The following is a 14575-nucleotide window of genomic DNA, read 5'->3' as shown; positions in this document are numbered from 1 at the left end:
TCAGCACAACTCACAAACATCTCCACAAAGTCCTGCTGAAAATGCCATCCTGGTTTTCCAGAGAATCCACACAACAAAAGTGATCCTGGGATTCATCCACATTAACTCATGGAAGAATGAAGGACAAAATGAACACTAGTGAGACCACCCTCCTGTAGGAATTCAGCCTCCTGAGGAGTGAGGGAACAGCATTTTGGGAGAATCCTGGATCAATTATTATCCTTACAACCAGAAATTCCCAATTTTTTTACTCCAACCTGGGACAAGAGAAGGGAACAGCTTCTTCTCAAACCATACCCTGAAGGATCTCCACAGGTCAAATTCTCATCAGGGATAGGATTTTTTAATCATATCAACTATAAATGATAAATTATTAAATATATAGGTTAAAATATTGGAAATTCAGGGAATCAGCATTTCAGAGTTTTCCTTTTTGCTACAACTTTGGTGCCATTATTTTAAGTGTCAATGTTTTGATCAAAATCCTTTTAATTTCAAGACAACAGCTCTGAAATAATGGGAATAAGGGGGTTTGGATAAATCCACCTTTTCCCAAATATGGGATCTGCAGGCAAAAAAGAGCTGCCACATTTCCATTCCTCCCCTTCCCACAGCAAATTCAGCAGAGCTGACACATTGCAGGATATTTCCCCTTATGTGTCCACCCTTCCAGGGATTTTTTTCCTTACATAACAGCAACTTGAACAAAACACAATTCCCAGAATTTGAAACACACTCCACAGGTAACTTGGTAAATGTAATAGGTGGGAATTACTGAAAAGCTCCGCAGGAGAAGAGGAATTCTCCTTTCTCTCCTGTTTTACAGAAAGGGAACATTACTCAAAATGGGGAAAAAAAAGCACATCCAAAATGATTAACAGCCCTCATTCCAAAGCCAGGAGATTAAAATCTATCCCAAGCCTCCAAGTTTTCTCTTTTCCCAATAAATTCATTGAGTCACAGTCAGAAAAACTCATTATTTTTACAAATTAAGTCTTTAAATAATCAGCACCAACCCACACCAAGCTGTGCCATCATTTCTCATGTGCTTGTGGCACAAGTGGTACTGGAATTACTGCCCTTCCTTTCCAAATTTAATAAGAATTATTGCCCCTCATTCCCAAATTTAATAAGAATTTCTGCCCCTCCTTCCCCAGTTTAATGAGAATTACTGCCCCTCCTTCCCCATTTAACCAGAGGAATCCCAGAAAAGCATCCCTGTGCTTTATCCAGCCCTGGATTCATGGAATGCCTCAGTCAAACCAACCCAGCTGGGCTCACAGGAGATCCAGGAACGTTGGAATTGGTTTTACTCACCTCATTTTCTTCTTCTCTATTGCAATCCAGCCAGGGAAACATGGAAAAAAAAAACAGGAAAAGAAGGTGTGAACAGCAGGTAGGAACAAGAAATGAAGCACTGGACATCTGGATTTGGAATGGGATGGATGTGGGACACGGAGTGAGGGAAACACCAACAACACCTGGACACAAACCGGGCTCTGAGGGGAGCACAGCACAGTTGGGAGGCTCCAAAATTCCCTGGAAAATCCCACATGGATTAGGACAGAGCAAACCTTTTTGGAGAGAACTGCTGGCTTGGTGTTGTCTCCAGTTATTCCAACATGCTGCAGAAATAAAACCCTCAAAAATTGACTGAAAAAGGTGGATTTAGGATTCTTTCCATTTGAATACTTTCCTGAATAACTGAAAGTTTCTGCCTCTCACTGACAGAAATTAAAGATATTAACGAAGGTCTGACTGCTGTGCATCTGCCCTGGCTATTTGCATAATTAATCCTTACTTTGGCAGCTTGAAAATGAATTAATTAGGATCATTCTCCATGCTGAGCCAACAGGAAAGTTGGGTTCTCCCAATTTTCCACTCTTCCCAAGTTTTCTGCTCCGATCCCACAGCGAAGTCATTTCTCCTCAGGGAAGGAGAAGGAACAGGAACACAACTCCCTCTCCTTGCTTTGCTCAATTCCTTGGAGAGTATCAGGGAATTTCTTGGCCCTACTAACACACCTCAGGCAAGACATCAACCCTTCCTCTGTCATGGATCTACCAGAGATCCCAAAACCCCTCTCCAGCGCTCTGACACAGCTCAGGGCTGGAATTCCCCTACATTTTACCAGCTTTTATTCAGCACCGTTGTGGTGACAAAGATTTCCCACAGAAAAGTTCACAGATTCCACCTCAATGAGAAATACCCAATCCTGGAAGAAAAAATTTTCATTTCGGAGCAACGCAGACGTGGTGACGGCACAAGAACCACCCACGTCCCCACTGAAACCATCACCAACTGGGAACCAGGAACAAAGGGAAGTGCTGGGAAGAACTTCCCCCTCAGGAATATTCTCCTGCCCCTCCAAAGGATCCCATCTAATTGACCCAGCTTATTAAAAGACCAAAAATTATTCCCAACAGGGTTTGATTCAATCAAGGAAACCTGAACCCGGAGTTCCGGCCTGAGGGTGAGGACGGGATTCAATGGGGTCAGGCAAGGCAGGAATTCCAAATCCCACAGATTCAGCAGCTCTCCAAGAGCACCACTTTGACTGGAATTAAGGCCTAAAAGGAGCTTTCAATCTCAGGATCACCAAAAGAGGAGTTTGGGACTTTCAGGAAGCCTCACGTGGTTTGGGTTTGAGGTTTTGTGGGGTCAAAACTCAACAAAAACCTTGCATTTGGTGACTGAAGGGTCTTTCCCAACCTCAGTGATCCCAGGAAGATTTTCCAGACTTCCTGAGCAGATGCAGCAGAGAATTACGACTACCAGGTGGAAACTGAGGGTTCTAAGGCAAAAATAACTCTATTTATACACAAAAATCCATCTTTAATCAGCTGTATACTAAGAGAGAGGTTAATTAAATTTCATATTTATAAGTAATAACAAGGATAATTAATGACAAGAAGAAAAGAGAGTTGGGATCCTTCAAATCCCAGAAAATGCCACAGGAAAAAGAGAGGAAACAGAAGATCCCCATCCATGGAAGTGTCCAAAGCCAGGTTGGACAGTGCTTGGAGCAGCCTGGGATAGTGGAAGGTGTCCCTGCGTGGGACAGGATGATCCCATTTCAACCCAAACCATTTGGGATTCTGAGATTCCATCAATTAAAATAAAAGGTGTTAACCTTCTTAAAAGCAGGGTTATGGATCCCATTTCATTTCCAGCCTCTTCCTTCTCCCCAAATAAAAAATAAAAAAAAAACCAATAAAAACATAAAAATAGAATTCCAAAATTAGGGAAGGCGCTGCCGTTCCCTCAGGATCCTTGTGCCAAATTCCTCCCACGCTGGGATGAAGTTACATAAAATCCCCCTGCTCAAAGCTCGGGATCCATCCCAACACGTAACCCAGGGCTTTTCCAGCTCCACAGGTTTGGAACAATTCCCTCAGCTGCACCTTGCTCCCTGCAGGCACCAAAAATAGAACTGGGATGAAAGTGAACACGGAATTCCTGCACTTTTGTGGCTCCTTCCTGGGAAAGTCAGCAGAAAAGAGTTGGTGACACCCAAAATAAAACTGAACACTCTGAGAAGTGCTGAATAAATTTTTAAAATAACTTAAAGAACCACAAAATCAACCAAAGAACAAAAAAATAACCCCACCACCAGGAAGCTTCACCACCTTTGATCTGTTTCCAGCAGTTTGAGGTGTTCATTTTGTTAAAAAACAAAAATCAAGCACCAATTAAATGCCAGGAAAAGCTTTTCTAAGATTACAGAACTACATTTATATCAAAATTCTTTACATGGGTCACATTTCTATCAATTTTTTTTTTTTTAATATGGACCCACATTTCAACCAAAATTATTTATTTGAGGCCACATTTCCACCAAAATTTCTTACATTGAATTTTCCTTACATATATTTTGACCTTACATATATCTTGACGAAAACTTTTTATATTTAAACTTTATCAGCTTCTCTCCTGATGGAAACATCCCAATTTTCTCACAGGAATGGTGATAAAAAGTAAAATTTTTTTTAAATTTCAGCGTTCAGCAGCTCCAGCATTTCTTGGTGCTTCAACAGGTTGAGCTGGAGATTTTTCTCTTTTTTAAGTGCAACCCACACAATAATTGGAATTTTATCCTGGTTTTCCTTATGCAAAAGGAGCCAAAAAAAAAAAAACAACAAAAAAAAACGCCCTCAGGCTTCTAAAGTCTAAAAGACAAAACTTTAGGAGCCTCATCTCCCCTAAATACTGAGGTTTTTTTTTTCTTTTCTTCCCTTTAAAATGTGGAAGCTTGGGGCTTTTCTTATCTAAGTATCAGCAGCCTAACAGCCCTGGGAGCTGAAAAGGCCCATTCCCAGCAGGAATTCAGCTCAGGAATTCACAGAGATCCATCTGAAAGCCACCACAATGTCCAAAGAAAGGGAAGCTCAGCTCAGGAAATTGGGATTTAACCTGTTTTGTTCAGGCTGGGTTAGCCTGAAATATCCTGGATGCAGCTGGAATTCCATGGATCATCACCCTCATCCACAGCAGGAAACTGGAAGGCAACAAACCAAACCAAAACCTCAGCTGGAAATTTGGAATTCCAACAGGATCCTGAAGCCCAAAAGGAATTATCCAGGTGGGTTTTACCGTTTTTCCTGGATGCTGATGGAGAGCTGCACCTCTGGATTTCTGCTGGGGCTGCAATTCCCTGGAAGCTGAGGAGGAAATTCCCTCTCTGCTGATAGAATCCCAGAATTCCAGAATGGAAGGGACCCTAAAGCTCATCCCATTCCCAGCCCTGCCATGAGCTCCTTTCACCACCCCAGACTGTTCCCAGCCCTTGGACACCTCCAGGGATGCAACATCCATGGTTTCTCTGGGAAAACTCACTCCCCCCACAGCCAGGAATTCCTTCCACGCATCTATCCCAAATTTCCCCTCAGTTTATTTCCATCCTCCACACGGAAGGATTTGCTGGAACATTCCCAGGCCTGAAGTGCCTTTGCTCCTCTGTTTATGAATCCCTAAGGTGGGATAAAAAACCAAGGACAGAAGTGCAGCTGTCCCTGTGTTTAATGGAATATTAATGGAATTCCTGGGAAGGCTTTTGTGCAGAGCACTGGGCTTTTAATATCCCAACGTGTCCCTGATCCCAAAAACACCACAGTGCAAATGGAGAAGGGACAGGCAGGAAAAAAGTTGGCAAGGTAACAGGCAATTCTGCTCCTTCCCAAAAAAAAAAACCCATGGAGAGTGGAAAGGCAAAAGCACTCACATGAGGAGGGAAAATCCCTGGAAAAAATCTTATTTAACCAGGAGGTGGAATCCAAGCTGAGTTTCCTAGGAAATGAGGTCAAGGTACCTCCCAAAATCCCCAAATCCAGCTCTCCTGCTTCCCAAAATCCCCAATTCCTGGTTTAGACATCCCCACTGAGGGTTTGGAGCTGGAAGTTTGGAGCAAGGGAAGTGACACCATTTCTCCTGTGCTGGAATAGGAAAGAACAGGGAGGACTGGATATTCCAGGTAAAGAAGGAGACAAATGTATTGAAAATAGGGATTTATCCTTTCATTTATAAAAATCAGGAGGGGCTGAGTGACTTCATTTAGTAATTATTCCATCATTTATCTAGGATTTATTCCATAATGGAATTATTCCATAATTCTAGGATTTTAGAGAGTCAAGATGTGCTCCAGGAAAAAAATCCAGTAAAGAAAAAAATATCCAGTTTCTCTGCTCCTTCTCCCAGCTGCCTGAAAATTCCCAAACTCCCCCCAAATCCTGCTTTTCCCTTTCTGCTCAGGGCACACCTAAGGAAGAAATTCCACTTGAAATCCTGACAGGAATCAGGAAAAGCAAAGCTGCTCCCATGGAGGATGGGAAAAGGATTCACCTGGCACAGGGAGGGAAGGGAGGAGGATGGAAGGGTGAGGATGAGGATGGGGGTGGAAGTGGGATGGGACCTAAAATAGAGGCACAAATCCCCGCTGGAATTCAAAGCATGGCTCTTGGAAAACTTTCCCCTCCTCCTCTGGGAGCAGGGAAGGAGATTCCAGCAGCAGCTTTGGGAGTCAGCACCTTCCCATAAATCACATGGCCACGGGGTCACTTCCCAGGTAATCCCTGCCCCAAATCCCTCCTGGGGCACAAAGAGCCTTCCAAGGAAAAACCCTACAAAAAGGGAAAAGGGAAAAGTGCATTTTCCCAAATTAAATCCTGAAATCTGGGCACATCCCTGAGTCCATCCAGGGTGCAGGGGGAAGGGTGGGGCTGGATCCACACACAAATGCAGTTCAGCACCTCCAGGGTGGGTTCCCATGGATCTCTCCCTGTGGAATACCACGGGAGGGATGGACAGGTGGGAATGGCACCAAGAACCCCCAAAACACACATTAAAATCCAGCTGTACAAAGAACCCCCAAATCCACATTACATCCAAAATTCCATGGAAACTTTGGACACAGGTGTGGGATCAGAGCAGCCAAGGGCATCATTTCACTCTGGATTTTCCTCCATTATTAACCATTCCTCATTCAAATTAAAACCATCCTAAAGCCAAAGTTAGGCCAGATTTAGAGCTCAGGCTCAGTTCCACCACCAAAACGTTTCCGCAACCAGCACAAAGCCACTTCCAGGACTGAAAATTGAATCAGTGGGAATAGTAGGGGAAAAAAAAATATATATATATATTTTTTTTTAGCATTTTGCTCAAATCCCAAAATTATCTGTGCCCAGACAAAGTTCCTGTGTTTAAGTTGCTGTTTTTAAGTTGCTCTTTGTAAATTCCTCGATTTAAGTTAAAATAGGTTTGAGCAGGAAAAAGATTTCAGGAGGAAGTCCTGGAACCTGAAAACATGAGGAATTTGGGGATTTTAAAATAAAACAAGTAATAATAAAAATTCTAGTTTACTCACAATTGTTGCTACCGAGATATTCCCAAGGATGAGGATTCATTCCCAGAGATTGGGATTCATTCCCAGCACCTGGGCATGCAGAGGTGCTGAGGCTCCACCTGAACTGAGCAAAGAATTTGGGATTTGTGCTACAAATCAGGGAAAAAAACTCCTCAGAGCAGCAAAGCAAGCCCCTCCCTCAAAGGGGGAGGATTTAGGAATGGCCCCCAGCATCCAGCACTTGCTGCTTTCCCGGAAAATCCAGGAATTTCCAGCCCTCCATCACCCCCCTGGCCTATCAGGTATCCCCATCCCGGGGGATTTTCCCTGAATGGGGCAGCAAATTCCAAGCGGGATCTTATGGAGCCTGAATGACATCACCCCCCCAGGCACTGCACGGCACCTTTGTCTCCCAAAATGCCCGGAAAACAAGGAATTCTCTCTTTGGGAACACAGATGGATCCGTGGCACCCATTCCCAACATCCCAAAAAAAATAAAAAAGAAGCCATCCATTCCCCTCCATCCCAAGGCTCACACTGAGGCAAAAACATGAAATTTTAGTGTCACCACCTCCTACTTCACACACGTGCAACACCAAATATTCCCAAAATTCACCAGATCAAAGGCCCAAATATCCCATTCGGAGCCCAAACTCATCCCAAATTTAACAGGAAGGCAATTCCCAATCATGAGGTGATCCTAAAATCCCATTCCAAAGGGGAGCAGCTGCAACCCAAAAAATAAGGAACAGAACGTTGCAAGGCCCTGGCTGTGCTCAGAGTCACTCCTTTGACAGAAATAAATAAAAATAGATAGAAATAAATAGAAATAAATAAAAATTCTCCAAGGATTTATTTCTTACCTAATTATAGCTGAAGTTAAATGTCCTGGGATTTTGCCCAGCAGGAGCAGGGACACCTTGGGAATTGCTCTCAATTCCACAGGAGAGAATAAATCCCTTTCATGCTCCTTTACACCAGAAATTTGCCATAAAATTCCAATCTGGGAATGGGTTGTGCAGGCAAACACCAAGCACCAGGCTCTGGAGATTTTTCCTGTTGGACTTCCAGCTGCAAAAAGCTGGGAATTATAATTATTTCCTGCTACCTGGGAATGACACACTCTGGATTTCCAGCTGGAAAACTCCCACTGCTGCATTTCAAACAGGAAGGGGAAAAGGGAATTACAAAGATGCTGTGGAAGCTGTAAAATCTTGGAGCAATCCAGAGGGAACCCACTGGAAATGAGACTCCACAAGGAGCTCCAGCTCCTTCCTGAGCCAGCCTCTTCCTCACATCAATATTTTGGGATCAAATTTTGACTCCTGGCTCATATTCTCCTGAGTTTTAGATCCACCTCCACATCATTCCCAGGGATTGTAGCCTCTGGTGTGGATCCCAAAAAGCTGAAGGAGTGGTGTAGCTGCAGGGATGGAGCATTTTTAGAGAAGTTTAACTCCAAAAAATGGGAAAAGTTAGGAAAAAAAAATCAAGGAAAAAGAAAATAACCTGTTCTACCAACACTCCATCAACCAGAGCCACACTGAGACGTCCTCAAGACTTTTCCTCAAGGAGTTCTAAAATTCTGGAAGGAAAAATGCCCATTAAAAACAGGTGCTGATAAATCCTCTCTTTCTTTCTAAATATCCAAATTATATTTAAAATTCCATCAGCACATCTGGGAACAGGCTGCCCCAAGAAGCTCCAGCTGCCCCACTCCTGGAAATGTCCCAGGTAAGGATCCCAAATTCCCCATTCAGGCTCCCAAGGCCAGACAAATAAAGTGAATTTTCCTTAAATAATCCAAGTTTCCAGACACTTTAAAGCTGGAAAACGCATGGATACACTCAAGCAGTGAGAGTCAAGCTTCTCCCTTTCCTCTCCCCATCCCACAGACCATCATTAATTTCCTTAATAAAGGAGAAGAGCATTCCAAGGGAAATGAAGGTGGAAAACACAGCCTTTCCCTCCCCTCAGCATCTCCCAGGTGGATTGGAACATGCTCCAGGACCTAAATGTGGGTGTTTAACCACAGCACTTTGGCCAGGAGCTTGTGCCGAGGGAACCAACCTTATGGATGGTTTTCCTTAGGGAAAAGCAGAAAATATAATCCAAATTCCCAGAAAAAAACATCCCAAAGTGACACCAACAGGGAACAGCCTGGGAGACTCTACAGCTCCAATAAGCATCAAAAAAAAATTCCTAGGAACAGCCACAACCAAGAAACCTGGAGTTCCAGACTGCCTGAATCCATATTGGGTCATGGTAACAAAACCAACAGAATATTCCATAGTCTGATCCTAAATCCCAACCCTCCAAACCACCCAGCAAGTCCCACCAGGATCACCGGGATGGCTGGAAAAGCTTCTTCCTCCAAAATGGAGCTGAATTCCTGCTGGGGAGGTCTCCAGAAGCAGATGGATAAATGTAATTTCCATGATGAGAGACGAACATGAGGAAAAGAAATCCTTGGAGTATGAATTCTGTCCTATCATGGAGGTGTCACTGATCCAAGAGGTTCCTGCACCCTCAGGATGGGGATGATCTTGGAATCTTCTTCCAGGAAACAGCAGCAACAAGAGATGAAGTAGCTTCTGCTCACAGCAGGATACAAACATCCATCCGTGTCCATCAGGAACAGCTTGTCCAGAGAAGCTGTGGATGCCCCTGGATTCCTGAAAGTGCCCAAGGCCAGGCTGGACAGGGCTTGGAGCAGCCTGGGACAGTGGGAGGTGTCCCTGCCATGGCACAGGTGGCACTGGATGAGCTTTGAGGCCCCTTCCAACCCAAACCAGTCTGGGATTCTAAGCAGATCCAGGCCAGCATGGCAACTCCATGGAAAAGCTCCATGTGGAATGTGGTGGCACCTCTGAGCTCTGAGAATTGGGCTGGCCCAAATTTAAGCATCCAAAAAGTCTAGGAGACCTGGTTCTGCTGGACACCGAAGTTCCCAGGTTGACAAGTGGACACAGAGAGCGACCCTCGAGGTAAAAGCCAGCCAGAGTTCCTTTCCTACAGGAAAATTCCAGTAAAAGCCATCGTTCAGCTCCTGGCTCAGCATCCACCTTCTCCGGCCAGCCTGGAGCTCCAGCTCAGCAGCATCTCTGGAAGTGTCCAAGGCCAGGCTTGGAGCAGCCTGGGACAGTAGAAGGTGTCCCTGCCATGGCAGCACGGGGATGAGACAATCCTTAGGGCCCCTTCCCACCCAAACCATCCAGGGAATAATTCCCAGGAAAAGTAAGGTTGAGCATGAAGATTCACCAGGCTCTGATCAAACCTCTCCAAGCAGCACAATCCCAACGTTCCGAGCTACAAAAGCAGCTCATCCCAAAAAACCAGCCCTGCACACCCCTCCTCATCCCACCCCGCGGTGGGAACGGAATGGGGGAAGCCACAAACATCCCACAGGCAGCACGGCTCCATTTGAATTCCACTCTTCCCAAACACCCAACAGATCCTCAGATGTTCCTAACAACCTTCAACCAATTATCCCAAAGGATCCCTTTCTCCAGGTAAAAGTTCTGTGCTGGGAAAAGCACATCCAAATTAAGGCACGCCACTAACAAACGGAACGCCGGGATTCGAGGTGGGGATGGGGAAACAACAACCCTAAAAACACCAGGACAGCTCCCAAAAACTTTCTGAGTCCCAACACGCAACAGCCACCCCAAGGAAACCCCAAAATCAGGCCAATTAATCCATAATTCCATTAAAAAGTCGTTAGAGGAGTCGTTCCAGCTCCTTCCAACAGCCCAGGTTGGTGCCACTGAACATTTTTAGACAACAAACAGCGACATGAGACAACGTGGACAATTTTGGACACCAAATTCCAAGTGCCAGATCAATCCCAGGCATAAGGGTCTCTCCACAGGCTCCAAATGACAAAGGTAAAACACCTGAATTAACCTAAAAGTTTTGGGATGAACAAGAGTCCATTGGACCCAGAGGGTCTCCTGGGAAGTGATCATCCCACCAGGATTTACTCCCATCCCAGGAGCCACGTCTGGCAAAACACAACCTGGATTCCAAAGGAAAGCCTCCATTCCTCGCTAATTTTAGAAGGCTCAGCCACCAGCACCGTTTCAGCTGCAACAAGGGGAAGCTGTTCCTCAGCTGCTCCAGGTGGGCACGGGCAGAACTCATCCAAAAAAAGGTTTGCTCTGCTGTCCCTGCTCAAAAAAAACCACCATTTTTATTTTGCCTCCAATCCGGCCGTTGCTTGGAGGGTGCTCCATGCCAGATGTCTGCTCCTTCCACCCCAGAGCTGGCAAAGTTTATGGAGCCCTTGAATCCTTCGCCAAGGAAGTCTAAAAATGTAAAAATAGCGTTGAGAACCAGCGGGAAACGGGTGTGGGGGGAGAAACCAAGCAGGGACGGAGTGACTTCTCAGGAGAGGCGATAAAGCCGGAGGCCCTGGCGGGATCAAGGGGGTGGGTTGGTGAAATTCCCCCTCCAAAGGAGAACCAGAGTTCCCGGCCATTAGGCTGCTCCCCCTTCCCTGGCTCCTTCCTCCTGGCAGAAAATGGGGTCAGGGCAAGGGCCGCCCGAGGGGAGAGAATTCCAGGGGTAAAACCAAGACGAGTCTCGGTAACTAGGAAAAACAGCATTAATAACAACAATAATAATAAAGAAGGTACAGAAAAATGGCCCCGCGGGGAGGCCGGGACACGTCCGCACGCTCCGCCCGGCTCCCCCCGCGCACCCCCGGGCAGGGACGGGACAGGGAAGGGGACACGGGCAGGGGCAGCGGGGATGCAGCCCCGGAGCAGGCCCGGCACCCCCGGCGCGGCCGCTCCCGCCGCCCGCTCCCCGCGCTCCCCGCCCGCCCTCCCCGCGCCCGCCCCGGCCGCGGCCATCACGCGAGGCCGGGGATGCGCGGCCTACCCCGGACCGGCGGGAGGACGGCGGGAAGGAGGAGGGCGGCGGGACGGGGAAAGGGAAGCGGCAAAGGAGCGGGAATGGGAAGGGGAACGGGAAGGGGAATGGGAAGGGGCAAGGGCAGCGGCCCGGCGGCCGCGCGGTGCCGGCGGGCCCGAGGCCGCGGAGGGCCCGCGCTTACTCCGGCGTGGGGTGCTCCGGGTCGTAGAAATCCCCCATGGTGGGTGGGCGGGCGCGGGGCTCCGCAAGTGCCCCCAGGCCGGGGAGGCCCCGCTCGCCCCGTCGGGGCTCCTCACATGGTCCGGCGGGGCCCCCCCGCCACCCGCGCCCAGCCCGGCCCGGCCCCGCCGCGATCCGCCCCGGCCGCCGGCTCCTCCTCCCGCGGCACCGCGCAGCGCCGGGAGCCCTCCGGGAGCGGCCGCCGGGCCCCGCCGCGCGCCGGCATCGCGCCCGCCCGAGCCGCCAGCAGCCGCGGCCCCGCCGGGAACCCGCGCGGCACACGGCGGGATCGCCGCCGAGATCACGGCGGGCACCGGCACCGGGATCCGCCGCGGGGCCACCCGGATCCCACCGGGATCCGCCGCGGGACCACCGGGATCCCACCGGGATCAGCCGCGGGGCCACCGGGATCCCACCGGGATCAGCCGCGGGGCCACCGGGACTTGCTTGGGAACATATTGGGATCGTTCCAGGTCATCGCCGGGGGCACGCCGGAATCAGCCTGGGTGTCACGGGGTCCCACCGAGATCCAGGAAGGGGTCAGCGGGGCACACTGGGATCAGCCGTGGGACTGCCGGGATCTCCTCCAGGAGAGCGTTGCACCACCAGGATCTCCTCCAGGTTAGCACTACACCACCAGGATCTCCTCCAGGTTAGCGCTACACCACCAGGATCTCCTCCAGGTCAGCCCTGCACCACCAGGATCTCCTCCAGGTCAGCCCTGCACCACCAGGATCTCCTCCAGGTTAGCGCTACACCACCAGGATCTCCTCCAGGTCAGCCCTGCACCTCCAGCATCTCCTCCAGGTCAGCCCTGTACCACCAGCATCTCCTCCAGGTCAGCCCTGCACCACCAGGGTCTCCTCCAGGTTAGCGCTACACCACCAGGATCTCGTCCAGGTCAGCCCACCAGCATCTCCTCCAGGTCAGCGCTACACCACCAATATCTCCTCCAGGTCAGCCCTTGCACCACCAGGATCTCCTCCAGGTCAGCCTTGCACCACCAGGATCTCCTCCAGGTCAGCCCTTGCACCACCAGCATCTCATCCAGATCAGCCCTTGCACCACCAGCATCTCCTCCAGGTTAGCGCTACACCACCAGGATCTCGTCCAGGTCAGCCCTGCACCACCAAGATCTCCTCCAGGTCAGCCCTTGCACCACCAGGATCTCCTCCAGGTCAGCCCTTGCACCACCAGGATCTCCTCCAGGTCAGCCCTTGCACCACCAGGATCTCCTCCAGGTTAACGCTACACCACCAGGATCTCCTCCAGGTCAGCCCTGTACCACCAAGATCTCCTCCAGGTCAGCCCTTGCACCTCCAGGATCTCCTCCAGGTCAGCCCTGCACTACCAGCATCTCCTCCAGGTCAGCCCTTGCACCACCAGGATCTCCTCAGGATCACACCTGGATCACTCCCAGGATCAGCCATCGGATCACTAAAATCTCCCCAGGATCACCAGGACCATACCAGGCTCACCCCTGGGATCACCAGGGCCACACCAGGTTTGGCCACGCTATTCCCGGGATCTCAGCAGGAATCCCCTGGGGCCACACCAGGACTGGCTGCAGGATCTCCTTGGGATCACCCCTGGGATCCTCAGGATCTCACCAGGAGCAGGTGGAAGATCACTGGGGTCGCACCCGGATCAGCTGCAGGACTGCCGGGATCACCAGGGCTACACCTGGATCACTCAGGGACAGGCAGGAACTTACCAGGATCTCTCAGCATCACACTGGGATCACCCCCAGGATCACACCTGGACACCAGCACCCCTTGGCATCAGATCCCTGGGGCTGCTCCAGGCCCCATTCCCCCTAAAAAATCACTAAACCCCCTCTTTTTCCTTTCACAGGTCATTTCCCATCTTCCCAGTCCCTGGGAGAGCTCCACTTCAGGAAACCCAGCTGCTTCTGGGATGTGTGTTCACATGGAATCCTCCAAACCACAGTTACAGCTTCCAATATTGAGATTTCTGGGATTTTCCCAGATTTGGGAGCATGGTGTGGACAGGAGGGACCCACAGGGATAAAGTGGGAAGCAGAGGAGGGGTGGATATAGGGAAGGACACAGGAAGGTTTAGTTCCAGTCCTGTGGAAGCATTTTCCTGGGAAATCCAGCCTGGCCTGAATTCCCAGCAGCTTTTGGAACCTCTGGGATCGGATCATTACAAGGAAAAGGTGATTTCTGGGATGTTCTCAGTGCCCTCCCAGGGGCCAGGTGCTGTTTTGGGGACAGAAGGAAGCTCCAACAGATCCAAGCAAACTGAGCACCGTGGATCCATTCACTTTCCCAGTTCTCCATGGAGCTGGGGCTGGCCTGGGGAAAATCTGGGATGCCTGAACTGGGGATGCTCCTGCCATGGCTGGTGCTGGTTTTGGCAGCTGAGGGCTGTTGATTTGGGGCTTTCAGCATTCTCCTCTAGACCCCAAATCCTTCTGAAGGAGCTGGAGGGGCTCATCCTGGAGAAGAGGAGGCTCAGGGGGCACCTTCTGGCTCCTGCAATTCCCAGGAGGAAGGTTGGAGCCAGGAGGAGTGGGGCTCTGCTCCCAGGGAACAGGACAAGAGGGAACGGCCTCAAGGGCAGGTTCAGGTGGGATATTGGGAATGTTCCTCTTGGAAAGGGCTCTCCAGGCCTGGC

General features: G+C 49.4%; 1 protein-coding gene across 3 annotated transcripts in view; it reads right to left on the bottom strand.

The window, feature by feature from the left end:
• The window catches only part of SETD2 (SET domain containing 2, histone lysine methyltransferase), a 51886-nt gene extending 39557 nt beyond the window's left edge, over nt 1-12329 (bottom strand). Inside the window, exons 1-2 of one of the 3 annotated variants that reach the window (XM_041714277.2) lie at nt 11898-12329; nt 1318-1333 (exon numbers count right to left, since the gene is read on the bottom strand). In XM_041714277.2, the coding sequence (XP_041570211.2) occupies nt 1318-1333; nt 11898-11935 (54 nt within the window). In that variant the 5' untranslated portion in view covers nt 11936-12329. Of the gene's footprint in view, nt 1-1317; nt 1563-11897 lie in introns of those variants that run through there. The other 2 variants (XM_072925232.1, XM_072925231.1) reach the window with 2 other exon arrangements.
• Between the last annotated feature and the right edge of the window lie 2246 nt (nt 12330-14575).

This window comes from Taeniopygia guttata, chromosome 2, assembly GCF_048771995.1.
Source record: "Taeniopygia guttata chromosome 2, bTaeGut7.mat, whole genome shotgun sequence".
NCBI lineage: Eukaryota > Metazoa > Chordata > Aves > Passeriformes > Estrildidae > Taeniopygia > Taeniopygia guttata.
Note: the sequence above shows the minus strand (reverse complement) of the source record. Positions and strands in the feature narration are given on the sequence as shown.